General features: G+C 41.6%; 1 protein-coding gene across 2 annotated transcripts; it reads right to left on the reverse strand.

Annotated features, from left to right (window-relative positions):
- Window positions 1–322: 322 nt before the first annotated feature.
- LOC100353387 (heterogeneous nuclear ribonucleoprotein M) lies at window positions 323–2,697 on the reverse strand. 2 transcript variants are annotated; one of them, XM_051844844.2, is made up of 2 exons: window positions 2,386–2,697; window positions 323–2,332 (listed from the first exon to the last, which is right to left on the reverse strand). In XM_051844844.2, exon 2 carries the CDS (start codon window positions 2,305–2,307, stop codon window positions 592–594), a length of 1,716 nt encoding a protein of 571 aa, XP_051700804.1. In that variant the 5' UTR covers window positions 2,308–2,332; window positions 2,386–2,697; the 3' UTR covers window positions 323–591. The 2 variants fall into 2 exon arrangements, with proteins under 2 accessions (XP_051700804.1, XP_051700802.1); XM_051844842.3 differs by having other exon boundaries at window positions 323–2,694.
- Between the last annotated feature and the right edge of the window lie 10,398 nt (window positions 2,698–13,095).

Genomic DNA, 13,095 nt, shown 5'->3' on the forward strand with positions numbered 1-13,095 from the left:
GAACCCGATGTGCCAGAACTGCAAGGCGGAGGATTAGCCTATTGAGCTGCGGCGCCGGCCTCCTCAAATTATCTTAACATCAACTGTGGTGATGGTTGTGCATGACTGTGCATGGTTTGCAAGCTTTTTTGCACATAATAAATTTATCTTTTTATTTCATTTCCAAGAACTTTTTGAAGTCCCTTATATCTGTAAATATAATTTAAAAAAACATTGAATCATATACTTCCAATGTGTGGACTGCATGGCATGACATTTTTGGCTCAATAAAGCTGTTAACGTAAAAAAAAAGTTATATTTTTAAAAATGATCAACTTTCATCTTTTTTTTTTTTTCAGGAACTTGTATTTATTATCAAAGTCTTATTCGATGTCAACAAGATGCCACAACTACAAAAAAAATTGCGCACATTGCAATCTCAATGCAAACAGTCAAATGGAACCCCAGTCATTAAAAAAGTAATTCAAATTACCCCAAAAAGCAACTGAATTTTTTAAACATCTCTATACATCCAGCCAACAAATTAAAATGGTTAACAAGAAAAAATACAAATTCAGAGGTCTGGTATCGATGTTTAAAAAAGGCAAGTGCTTAAGCATTTCTATCGATTCGAACATCAATCTCTCGGCCACTCAGCTTCATGCCATTCATCATCCGGCAGGCTCGCTCCGCCACCTCTGGCGACTCAAACTTAACCACACCGCACCCCTTGGACTTCCCGTTCTCCATCTTGATGTCGGCGTACAGCACGTGGCCACATTCGTTGAACTTGTCCTTTAGCATCTTCCATGTAAAATCAAATGGGAGATTTCTCACAAAGATCTGGCAGGCCTTCCTGGCCACCCCAGGAGCATGGCCTCCAGCTCCACCAAAGGAACCTGCGAAGCTTCCTCCAAAGTTGCCACGTTCCATCTCAATGGCACGGTCAAAACTGGCACCTCCACCGCCACCCATGGCCAGGCCCATGCGCTCGATGCCAGCGCCCAGGGCTGGGCCCATGGCGGGGCCCATGCGCTCCAGGCTGTTGGCGCCCATGCGCTCCAGGCCCATGCACTCGAGACTGTTGGTGCCCATGCGCTCCAGGCCCATGCGCTCGAGGTTGTTGGCGCCCATGCGCTCCAGGCCGCTGGCCATGCGATCCATCACGGGGCCCATCCGCTCCAGGCTGGCCCCCATGCCTGCTGGCACCATGCGCTCCATGCTCAGGCCCATGCGCTCGATGGCAGGGCCCATGCGCTCCACGCCAGAGCCCATCCGCTCAATGGTCTGGCCCACACGGTCAATGGGCGCAGCCATGCGCTCCAGGCCGAAGCCCATGCCGGCGCCCATGCGCTCCACACCAGAGCCAATGCGCTCCATGGTCTGGCCCATGCGCTCGATGCTGGAGGCCATGTGGTCGAGGCCCAGCGGGCCCATGCGCTCGATGCCGGAGCCCATGCGTTCCACTGAGCCCATGCGGTCCATGACCAGGCCCATGCGCTCGATCTCAGAGCCCACTCGATCCATGCCGTGGCCCAGGCCTGCGCCCATGCGCTCCATGCCAGCACCCCCGATGCGGTCGATGCCGGGGCCCATCCTCTCAATCCCCGGAACACTGCCTCCGCCTCCACCTCCTCCCTGCTTTGCAATGATCTCTCCTCTCTTCAGTGCATTACTTAGGATTTCGTTTATCCTGCCCATGTTCATCCCAGATCCAAATCGCCCCATGTTTTCCATACCACCACCAAAGGGGCCTTCCATGGCTCCCATTTTATTTATTCCAAATCCTATGCCTTCCATTCCCATTCCTGCAGGCCCTATGTTTCCCATACCAATGCCTTTATTCAAATGATTGGCATCAATAGGCTGCCCTCCTGGTCCTAACCCCATGCCGATACCACCAAGTCCATGGGGCAGTTGTTGTGGACGCTCAGGAGGGAAAAAATCTCCCTTTGGTAAGGCCCTCTCATCCATTTTGACGTGCATCGGTCTGTCAAACAGCAGTTGACCGTTAAACATAGATATAGCTTGCACAGCTTCAATGGACTGCTCAAAAGTCACAGTGCCTATTCCTCGACTTTTCCCATCTTTATCCTCCAGAATGTCTGCTCGGACCACCACACCAGCCATACTAAATACTTCCTTCAGTTTCTTCCAGCCAACTTTATAATCCAGATTTGCTACAAATACTGTGCTTCCAAGTCTTCCAGCCTTTTGCATTGCTCTCCTGGCATGTTCACCATCAGGATCTTCCTTTACTTTCAGTGGCCGTCCACTCAAACTATGCTTGTTTAGAACTTCAGCAGCTTTTTTCATGCTCTCTTCCATCTTGAATTCAACAACGGCACATCCCCTTGACTTTCCTTCAGCGTCCATTAAGAGCTCCACGTATGTTACCTCACCAACTTTTTCTTTAACCAGGTCTTTAAGTGACTGCCATTTCACATCAAAAGGTATGTTTGTGATGAAGGCTCGGTATCTCTTTGTCGGATTGGCGTAAGGTTCAAAGCGATTGCCTCCTCTTTTTATGTTTTTCTCCTTCCTCTTCTCATTCTGAGTAGGTCGTTCTCCTTCACTCTTCGGGCCCGGAGTCCCATTGCCGCTCGGCACGCCGGGCGCGCCGCTCTCCTCCTCCATTTTGGGTTCCGTCGCCGCCACCTCGGCCGCCGCTTCGACCCCTGCCGCCATTTTCTCCGCGTCTAGGCTTTGTGTCTCAACTTTCATCTTTAAAAATGATCAATTCTCATAGACTAAAAAATTACTCAAGACTGGCAAAGATAAGGAGAAAACTCCTCTCTCATTCATTGCCGAAGAGAATAAAATAATTTCTAAAATCTTTTGAAGGACAATTTGGCATCTCAATGTAAGCATTCACTGAAATTTAATCTAGCAAGTCTTCTTTTAGCAATGTGGCTGAAGGGGAAAAAAATCATGGATGAGTGACGTAACATTAGTTGAATACTTTTCATAAAAGTCCCAAAGTGGTGACAACCTAAATGCCCAATAATGAGGACTGGGAAAAGAAAAAAAGATGCATTATGTGTTATAACTGTGGAATATTATAAAATCATCAAAATATCATATAAAATAATATGTAATTCTGTGATAAATGTGAACATATTGAAATCTAGAGAAAAATTACTGAATACTATGCACATTATGGTCATTTTTTGCTAAATATTCATGCATTTATGCATAAAAACAGGCATCAAAATGTATCACTGATAATTTCAGTTAGGATTGGATGCATTTTTTAAGCGTGTCTATATTTTTTAAACTTTCAAAATATATATATACACATTAATGAGAGAAATAAAATAATAATAAAAGTTCTTACTTTAACAGATGCAAGAAAATGGCCAAATCCATGCTAACATATGCAGATGAAAGCCATGCACCAGGGTTTATGCTGAGACCTCTATCAGGAAAAGCCAAGAGCTCATAGAGATGCTGCTGAAAGCTCAAATTATGAAGTGAAAATTACATAGGCAAGGTTTTGAGAGACAAAAATGACTGCAAGTAATTCCAAGATGCTCCAAGTAGCTGTCCTTAACAAGCCCTTGCAAGGACAATACCTCTTGCCCCACAGCCTGACAATTGTCTTCCACCTTGTCAGTCATGTAGGATAAGGAGAGACTACTGGATAGGCCATTTATTTTGAATTTTCTGATCTTTTTCAAAATTAGATTCAGGTCATAAAGTTTAGGCATGAATATTGCATAAGTGATGTTATGTTATCCTCAGTGCACCATTTCAGAAGCTACATAATATCCAATTTGTTTCATAGACTTCATCCACAAAGCTCAATAAACCTTTACAATTAGAATTTTTGGTTTTTTGGTCAGAAAAGTTTCATGTTCCCCTTTTTCCCTCTAAATTTTCCCCCTGCATAAAAGTGAATATGAAAGAATTCAAAACTTATGTTCACACTGAAATCTGTACATATCTATCACACAATTTTATTGTAAATAGCCAAAAACTGTAAACAGCTTAAACATATACCAGCTAAGGAGTGGTTAAACAAACTGAAGCACATACATACTACATATACCATTCAGAAATAAAAAGGAATGAACTATTGATACACTCACATTTTGAAAGAATCTCCAGAAAGTTATGCTCAATGAAAAAAAGTTAATAGTTAGCATGGGGTCGGCGCTGTGGAGCAGCGGGTTAAAGCCCTGGCCTGCAGCGCCGACATCCCATATGGCCCCAGTTCTAGTCCTGGCTGCTCCACTTCTGATCCAGCTCTCTGCTATGGCCTGGGAAAGCAATAGAAGATGGCCCAAGTCTCTGGGCCCTTGCACACACGCGAGAGACCTGGAGGAAGCACCTGCCTCCTGGCTTCAGATCGGCCCAGCTCTAGCCATTGCGGCCATCTGGGGAGTGAGCCAGCGGATGGAAGACCTCTCTCTCTGTCTCTACCTCTCTCTGTAACTCTTTCAAATAAATAAAATAAATCTTTAAAAAAAAGATAGCATGATTTTACCTACATAGCACTTTTGAAATGACAAAATTACCAAAATCTAGAATGGACTAGTGGATTAGGACAAAGGAGGGGCAGAAGAGTGGGTGAGAGAGAGGTAGAGACAATAGGAAGGATTTTCAGGGTCATGAAATTGTTCAGTTTCTTGACAGTGGAGGCACAAGCAACCTCCATGCATTATATAATTGTATAAAAATATTAAATATGTACAGACAGAATACTGAATACAAGGAAAACTAAGGAAATCTGAGTAAGATAGGTAAATTGTAAGATATCAATATACTAGGTGTGATATTGTGCAATAGTTTTGCAAATGTTACCACTGGGTGAATCTGGATAAAAAGAACACAGGATCTCTATTATTATTACAACTGCGTATGAATCTATAATATGCATAATATACTTCAATTGAAACAAATACAGAGCTAGTCACAGCTGAGTTCATTCATGAAAATTGATCATTCTAATGAAATTATGTATCTACGAGTTTGTATGATGGAATTTATGGTAGTTCTTAAACAGTTTATCCCACCTTACTTATTTTTGTAGTATATTTCTATTTAGGCAGCTCATTTCTGTGACTATTTTTTTATTCCCTCAGTCATTGATTTGTGGTGTTTCTCTTCCACATATGATCATTATAATCAGCTTTTCATTTATCATTGTTTATGATATTTTTATCTCTTTGTTATAAGTGTTTCATCATCAAAAAATATAAGAAATCTGTAATAAAGTGGCTTTCCAAATAAGAAAAAAAGTGAACACAGCTTTTTAGGAAGAAATGTGAAAATTCTTGCTCATGGTATTTGGTCATTCATTTTAACAATGCCAAGCACTATTTTGGAGCTAAAAATCCCCACTTTCATGGAGATTATGGTCAACCAGATTAGAAAATAGGCATGTAAATAACCATATATCACTTAATACTAAACGCAGTAAAGAAAAATATACCTGGACAATTACCAATAGGAAACAAGGAGACCCTGATGCAGAAGGGGTGGCATTCTGACAGCTTGTCTGAAGAGATGACATCTGAACAGAGACATGGATGACATGATGGGATATAGTTTGCTGTTAGCAAGACAAAACTAATGTTGACTCCTCTAAAAGAGATGCTTTTTAATTCATGATTCCAAGGTTAATTAAAGAAAAGTGAGTCCTTAACCAAACTTCCTTACCTTTCAACCAAAAGCCTGAAGTAGTTGGTTACAAGATAAAAAGGAGTCATATACTTAATCCTACTCTTTCATTCTCCTGTCCTTTGATATGTTTTAAAAGTGAGTCTAGCTCTTTCAATTTCTGTTTGCTATGAAAGGTCTTTATTTCACCTTCATTCACAAATGAGAGCTTTGCAGGATATAATATTCTGGGCTGGCAGTTTTTCTCTCTTAGTACCTGGGCTATGTCTCGCCATTCCCTTCTAGCCTGTAGGGTTTCTGATGAGAAGTCTGCTGTGAGTCTAATTGGAGATCCTCTGAGAGTAATCTGATGTTTCTCTCTTGCACATTTTAGAATCTTTTCTTTGTGTTTCACTGTGGTGAGTTTGATTACAACGTGTCATGGTGAGGATCTCTTTTGGTCATGTTTATTAGGAGTTCAATGAGCTTCCTGTACTAGGATGTCTCTGTCCTTCTCCAAACCCGGGAAGTTCTCTGCTAGTATCTCACTAAAAAGACCTTCTAATCCTTTCTCTCTCTCCATGCCTTCAGGAACTCCTAGAACCCAAATGTTGCGTTTTTTAATAGTATCCTGTAGATTCCCAACAGTATTTTTTAGATTTCTAATTTCCTCTTCTTTTCTTTGGTTTGACTATATACTTTCCTGTGCTCTGTCTTCTAAGTCTGATATTCTCTCTTCTACTTCACTGACTCTGTTTTTAAGGATCTCTAATGTGTTTGTTATTTGATCTATTGAGTTCTTCATTTCATTTTGATTTCTCTTCACTATCACACTTTCCTGTTCTACTAGTTTCTGTGTTTCATTTTGATTCCTCCTTAAGATTTCATTTTCATGAGAGAGATTTTCTATCCTGTCCAGTAAGGATTTACATAGCTCAAGCATTTGTTTTTGAAAACTTCTAAATGTTCTTATAAATGTTTTGAAATCTGTATCTTGCATTTCTTCCATCTCATCATCTTCATAATCTTGGCTTGAGATGTCTTGTTCATTCGGGGGTGTCATTATGTCTTCCTTGTTCTTGTTTCCTCGGTTTCTGCGTTTGTTGCTTGGCATTGTGGAGATATTCTTTGGATTCTTCTTCCCTTGCTGTGGTGTTTTGTTTTTTTTTCTTGTTATACTATGACTGTATTAAGTGGACTGTCTGCTTTTGATGGAGCCTTAGAGGCTTGAGATGGGTGTGGCCAGAGAGCTCTGTTTGGCTCCTCAGGGTTAAGGGTGTGCCAAAGGTGACACTCCCAGGTTAGGCATGGTAAATCTCTCTCTCTCTCTTTTTTCTTTTTCTTTTTTTTTTTTTTTTCCAGCCCTTAAGGCATTCAGATCTGGCTGAAGAGCCCACGAGAGTATTTTAGGCATGGAAAGCCAAGACACCCTCGGAAAAAAAAAAAAAAGGACCTAAATGAAAGATCTCTGCAAGTAAGATCCCAGTGGAAAGAACGGGCCATCAAAGAAGGAGGTAGCTTTCTCTGAAGGGAGGAGAGAACTTCCACTTTGACCATGACCTTGTCTAAATAAGATCAAAGTCAGCGAACTTAAGAGGCTTCCAAAGCCTGGGAAACTCATGACTAGAGCCTAGGGTGATTACTGATGCTATAAACAAGAGTGTCAAATTGTTAAGTCAACAACAGGAGTCACTGTGTACTTACTCCTCATGTGAGATCTCTGTCCTTAATGTGTTGTCCAATGTGAATTAATGCTATAACCAGTACTCAAACAGTATTTTATACTTTATGTTCTGTGTGGGTGCAAATTGATGAAATCCTTACTTAATATATACTAAATCGATCTTCTGTATATAAAGATAATTGAAAATGAATCTTGATGTGAATGGAATGGGAGAGGGAGCGGGAGATGGGAGGGGTGCGGGTTGGAGGGAAGTTATGGGGAGGAAAAAGCCATTGTAATCCATAAACTGTACTTTGGAAAATTATATTTACTAAAAAAAAAAGGCATGACACCAAAAAAAAAGTAATATATGAACAGGAAAAAAAATGAGTCTAGCTCTAAAAGGTTAAAAAAAAAAACACTTTTAATGAAGACTGTAATTAAGAAACGCATCAAATGTATCCCCTGGAAATTAACCTCCTTTGAGCTGCTGGGATATTGGCCTTTTCCAGATTTGAGGTCAATAAAACATGTTTCTGTCTCCCAGGGAAAATCCCTCTATGTAAAATCATTTGACTTACTCTGGCTTCCCAAATCCTCCTAAGAAACTTGTTCACTAAGCAGATCAGTGAAGGCTACTCCTTTTCAATTAACTCTCTTTCAGACTTGATCATTGTCCTTGTCTTCATTTATGTCTAATGGTGCTCCCTGCGGAGATAGGCAGCTGGTTATTCTGTGCCAACTCAGATAAACCTGATTAACATAACCACCTCCCTTGTGCATATCTATCCACCACCTTCGCCTTGACAGGCCCTTGTCAGACTAGCACCCAGTGCCATCTCTGGGTCCCAAATTGTAAGCCTTGCCCACCCCTTAACCCTGTAGTATTGGCACTGTGACATTGTTGGCAAGATGCAAACTGCATGTGGAAATTTTGAGCCATTTGCTTCTTTGAAAGTTTAATTCCATTCAGGAAACGTTAACTGGACAAATATTGTAGGTTCTGAGGAAACAGGTAGGATCCCAGGATGGATTTGCCTGGAAGTTTTTCTCGGAGAGGACAGGACTTATTCTGGGGTAGTTTCAGGTTTCTAGGCCAATAAGATGCTAAGTCCAAGTTTTCATTGGAGCTTTTGTTTGCTTTGTTTTTTGAAAAGTAGAGAGAGAGAGAAATAGATAGAAATAGAGAGGTAAAGAGGGAGAGAAAGAGCTCCTTCCCCCTGGTACATTTTCCAAATGCCTGCAATGGCTATGGTAGGCAGAGTTAAAGCCAAGAGTTAAGAGTTCAATCCGGATCTCCTATGGGGTAACAGAAACCCAATTACTTGAGCCAGCACTGCTGCTTCCCAGGGTCTGCATTAGCAGGAAGCTAGATTCAGGAGCACAACTTGGATTTGAACCTAGACACTGTGATATTGGACATGAATGTCAATACTGATGGGTTAAACACCTACTCTGTTAAAAAAAATTATTTTTTAGTTTATAGGTCAATGTTTTTTGAGGCAGCTCCAAAGCAAGTGACAGGGAATGGTAAAAGAAGTTTTGAGAGCTGATATATCCCAAGTTCAGCATGAACATCTATATGGGAAAATAAGAGCTAACATTTTCTGTTCCATACAGAAAATTGTGTGAAATGAAGGAAGAGCCAGGCATATGAAAGGGAGTTCACTCCAGCTCCGAAAATCTTCTCTATGCCCTCCTATTGCTTCCTTCATGACTTTGAGTCACCCTCTCTTTACATCAAAAGTGATTTGCCTTGTCTTCTAAATTCAAACTCAATACTGATGCAATAATGAAGGGAATGGGGGCCAAGCCAACAGCCCTGTGGTGTGGTTTCTGTGAAGGTTATTTCTGAGAGCTCTATTGATCTCTGCTAATGTAAGCCTGACTAGGTGCAGTAAGATATTGGACATGTCATGGTCAGGGAGGAGCTAGTGAGCTTTCCAAGAGATTGTTTCCTATTGTCCCTTTGTTACTCATGGAGATAATTAGGGACTGTTACTTCTCCTGTACTTATACTTAGTTTGCATAAAAAGTCCTAAGGTAGATTGGTATATCTGATGGAACATGGTCATACACCTTTGGAAACGTATGACCAACCTTCCTTGAAAAGTCACTGGAGAGCTCACAGGGCTGATCACCCTCTCTCAAGTAGACAGAAAAATAAGATCAGAGACCATGAGTCAAGAGTCAAACTACAAAGAACTGATTTCAAAAAAGGAAAAAATGTTGTACTAGATGAATGTCAGGCTATCCAACAGCTTATAAACCAAGACCTCAAGATGTTAGGTAGGAAGTCAGAAATTTAGCCTATGTGTGTGGAGAAAGACCTGAAGCCCAGCATCTTGCACTTCAAAGTCCTGCTCAGACCCTGACAACCTCCCAGGTGAGCCAGCCCTTCCCAAGGAAAGCTCCCAGGGTTATTCTCTCCTCAGAATCAAATGGGTTACCTGACCTGATGACACAGGGCAATAAAACCTTCACAGACTACAGAGGCCCTAAAGCAAGCCCCAGTGCTCTGCCTGGTACCAGCAAATCTGGGGAGGAATTTGCTAATTTTCACCCAACAAACCCTTCCACCAGGACTCCCCATCCTTTGTCCTGGAGGAGAGGAGGAGGTGGATAAACAGACTCCCTTAAAAACCTTGGGAGTCTAGGGGTGCTGTGGCAGCAGCAGGTTAAAGCCCTGGCTTGAAGCACTGGCATCCCATATGGGCGCCAGTTCTAGTCTCAGCTGCACCTCTTCCAATTCAGCTCTCTGCTTTGGCCTGGGAAAGCAGGAGAAAATGGCCCAAGTCCTTGAGCCCCTGTGCCCATGTGGAAAGACCTGGAGGAAGCTCTTGGCTTCAGATCGGCACAGCTCCGGCCGTTGTGGCCCTCTGGGGAGTAAACCAGCATATGGAAGACTTATCTCTCTGTCTCTACCTCTCTCTGTAACTCTTTCAAATAAATAAAATAAATCTTAAAAAAAAAAAAAAAAAAACTAGGGAATCCAGACTGCATGCTCAGCTCTCTGTCTCTCTGCTGAGTCGCCTGCCTGGCCTGCCCAGGTATATTCTTTCCACTCAACCATGTAACCTCACTCTCCACCAGTCTGAGTGACTGGGCATTCTCTCTATCCTTTCCGTTCTGATGGATGCCCTATCCCCAATAAAGCCTTATCACTCCACTCTGTCTCACCCCTGAATTCTTTCTTGCATGAAGTCAAGAACCCCACAGCTTCCACAGCCTTTCCTCCAGTGACAAAGAGACAGAATTGTTTCAAAGTACCTTGGATGAACACAGCTTATTGCTAGAGCTCTGGGAATTCTGACCAGCCAGCACCTAGAGAAAACTGAAGACAGGAAGAGTTGCATACTCACTGATAAAAGAAACAAGATATCTCCAAGTCTAGATCTACAAAGTGGGCCATGCCAAATGGCACAATGTTGCCCCTCTGGGGAGTATGATGTAGAGTCTTACTTCTGGAATTTGGAAAATAACAGTTACCAAGTCAACAGAATTTCCAACATTAACTCATTTTCTGAGTCCTTTTCTGATCACTTGTGGCTAAAGAATTTAGCCACAAATGGAGATCCCAGGTTATGGAAGGTTTGGGGTAGTCATGTCTTTTCCAGACTCCTCTTGATTTGTGTAAATCCATCATCTGTATCCTCCCCTTAATAACCATTATGTCACATAAACTTATTTTTGTCATTCTTGTTCTGACAATTGCTCAGTCGTTTTCCACTGCAATAAAGAGCAAGTCCAAGAGACAGTGCTATAGTGGGTAAAATCTGCCCCCTAAGTGCCAGAATCCCATATGGGTGCCAGTTCAAGTCCCAGCTGCTCCACTTCTGATCCAGGTCTCTGCTATGGCCTGGGAAAGCAGTAGAAGATGGCTCAAGTCCTTGGGCCCCTGTAACTGCGTGGGAGACCTGAAAGAAGCTCCCAGCTCCTGGCTTCGGACTGGCACAGCCCCAGCCACTGAGGCCATCTGGGGAGCGAACCAACAGAAGGAAGAGCTCATGCGTTTTCTCTCTCTCTCTCTCTCTCTCTCTCTCTCTCTCTGCCTTTCAAATAAATACATAAATTTAAAAAAAAGAGCAAGTCCAAAAAATCTTTAACATGGCTTTTTGAAGTTCTAAACAATTTATCTTTCAGTTTCTCCGCTCAGCATTGTCAGTGATAGAGGCATCCATTCTTGTGCATAAATGGCACATATTTTCATTGAATAAGCCAGGCTTTCTCACTGTTCAGAGTGTTCCCATTGGCTGGTTTCCCCAACCCTTTCACCAAGCTAACTCCTCTCCACCCTTCAGATTGCAAACCAGACTTAACTTTCTCCAGAAAGCTTTCCTTATGCCTCAAATTGCACTGTGAACCTCTCCTAGAAGTTCCCAGAAAACTCTCATGCCCACTCCATAATGGTACTTATTATACTAGTATTATTGCTTATTTATAATTCCTCAGTTTGTTTATATATATATATATATATGTTAGTTTTTACTTTCCCAGCAGAAAACACAATCCCTTGAATGAATAAATGGATGAATGAAGTCAGCACTGTCACCAAGAGGCAGAAGACCTGCATTCAAGTCAACAAGCTCATTATTTACCATTGGTTTTAAGCAAATGATAAACTGTCCATAAAAGGGAACATAGATGTAGAAACATGATCCTCTGTCTGCATAAAACCAGTTTACTTGACTGGGTTCTATATGCCAGTGATTGCAAGTTACATTGGGTTGCTCTAAAACACATTCAAGACAAGCATTCCTGCCACTCTGAAGAAAAGGAAGATGAACTGTCTCTCTCTCTCTCTCTAAATGCACAAATTTTAAAAGTCTCTATTCTAATTATTATGGGAAGGAAGACATTAACTCTAAGGACTGGTGTGGAAACATGAATCCTTGGCCAGATTATGCCCCAGCTCTGCTAAGATCCAAGTATTTGTTATTTAAAAACTAGCTTCAATTAGGCAAGACTATGTTCTTTGTTGAATCAGATTTACTTATTAATTTTTAGCATAGCTTCCAGTTTTTATCCTGGCTGTTAATTGGGACCCTTTCGTTCAAAAAATGTACACCTGTGCATAATTCGAGCTTTCCTGGTGCTAACCTCCCTCCATTCAGCTCTCTTGTGTTTAGGTAAGGGCAACATCCTCTGTGTTCTAGCAGAGCCTTGGCCCTGTTTTAGCTGGCATGCAAATGTAGAGTGTGATCCATCATGTTTTATTTAATAGAGTCGCTGAGAGAAAGGAAAAAGGAAATTGTTGTGAATTAAATGTCCTTGTCTCTTCAGGCAAGAAGATAAAAGTTCTGATTGATTGCCTAGATGGCTGGAAATGGAAGTATTAACGCAAAACAATGATTTTGTTATGTTTCTATTCTCTGGAGTATTGCAAATGGAAGAGAAAATTTGACTCCAGAAACAGATTAAGAGAGGTGTCCTTCTTTACCAGAAAAAAGTAAATTTGGTGAAATCAAGAATCAAGGGGGTAACAAACCAATGATTGGGCCCCAGGGTCTCTACTCCAGTCCTACCCCTACTAAGTTTCCTCAGTGGCCTTGGACAAGTCATTTACTGCCCAGACCTCAAATTCCTTAAGATCCCACGGTTTGGCTACATATGAGCTCTCATTTGTCTTACAGTGCTAGTAATACTACAAAACTCTCTCTTGAAGTAACTCAAGCACAAGGCCATTAATAGATTTTATATTCTCGGAAATGCTACTGACCTGCTCTGCCCACTAGAATCCTGACTAACATTAAGCATAGGATCACACCACATTCTGCCATTTCTCTTTAACAATACATGAAAAAATTATCGTACTAAAATTATCGTATTATTGTATAATAACAAAAGTA

This window comes from Oryctolagus cuniculus, chromosome 1 (genome assembly GCF_051225735.1).
Source record: "Oryctolagus cuniculus isolate XC-2025 breed Fujian yellow rabbit chromosome 1, ASM5122573v1, whole genome shotgun sequence".
Lineage (NCBI taxonomy): Eukaryota > Metazoa > Chordata > Mammalia > Lagomorpha > Leporidae > Oryctolagus > Oryctolagus cuniculus.

What these genes read in the sequence shown, in the direction of transcription:
- LOC100353387 (XM_051844842.3), bottom strand. Translation starts at nt 2,667, where the DNA reads ATGGCGGCAGGGGTCGAAGCGGCGGCCGAGGTGGCGGCGACGGAACCC.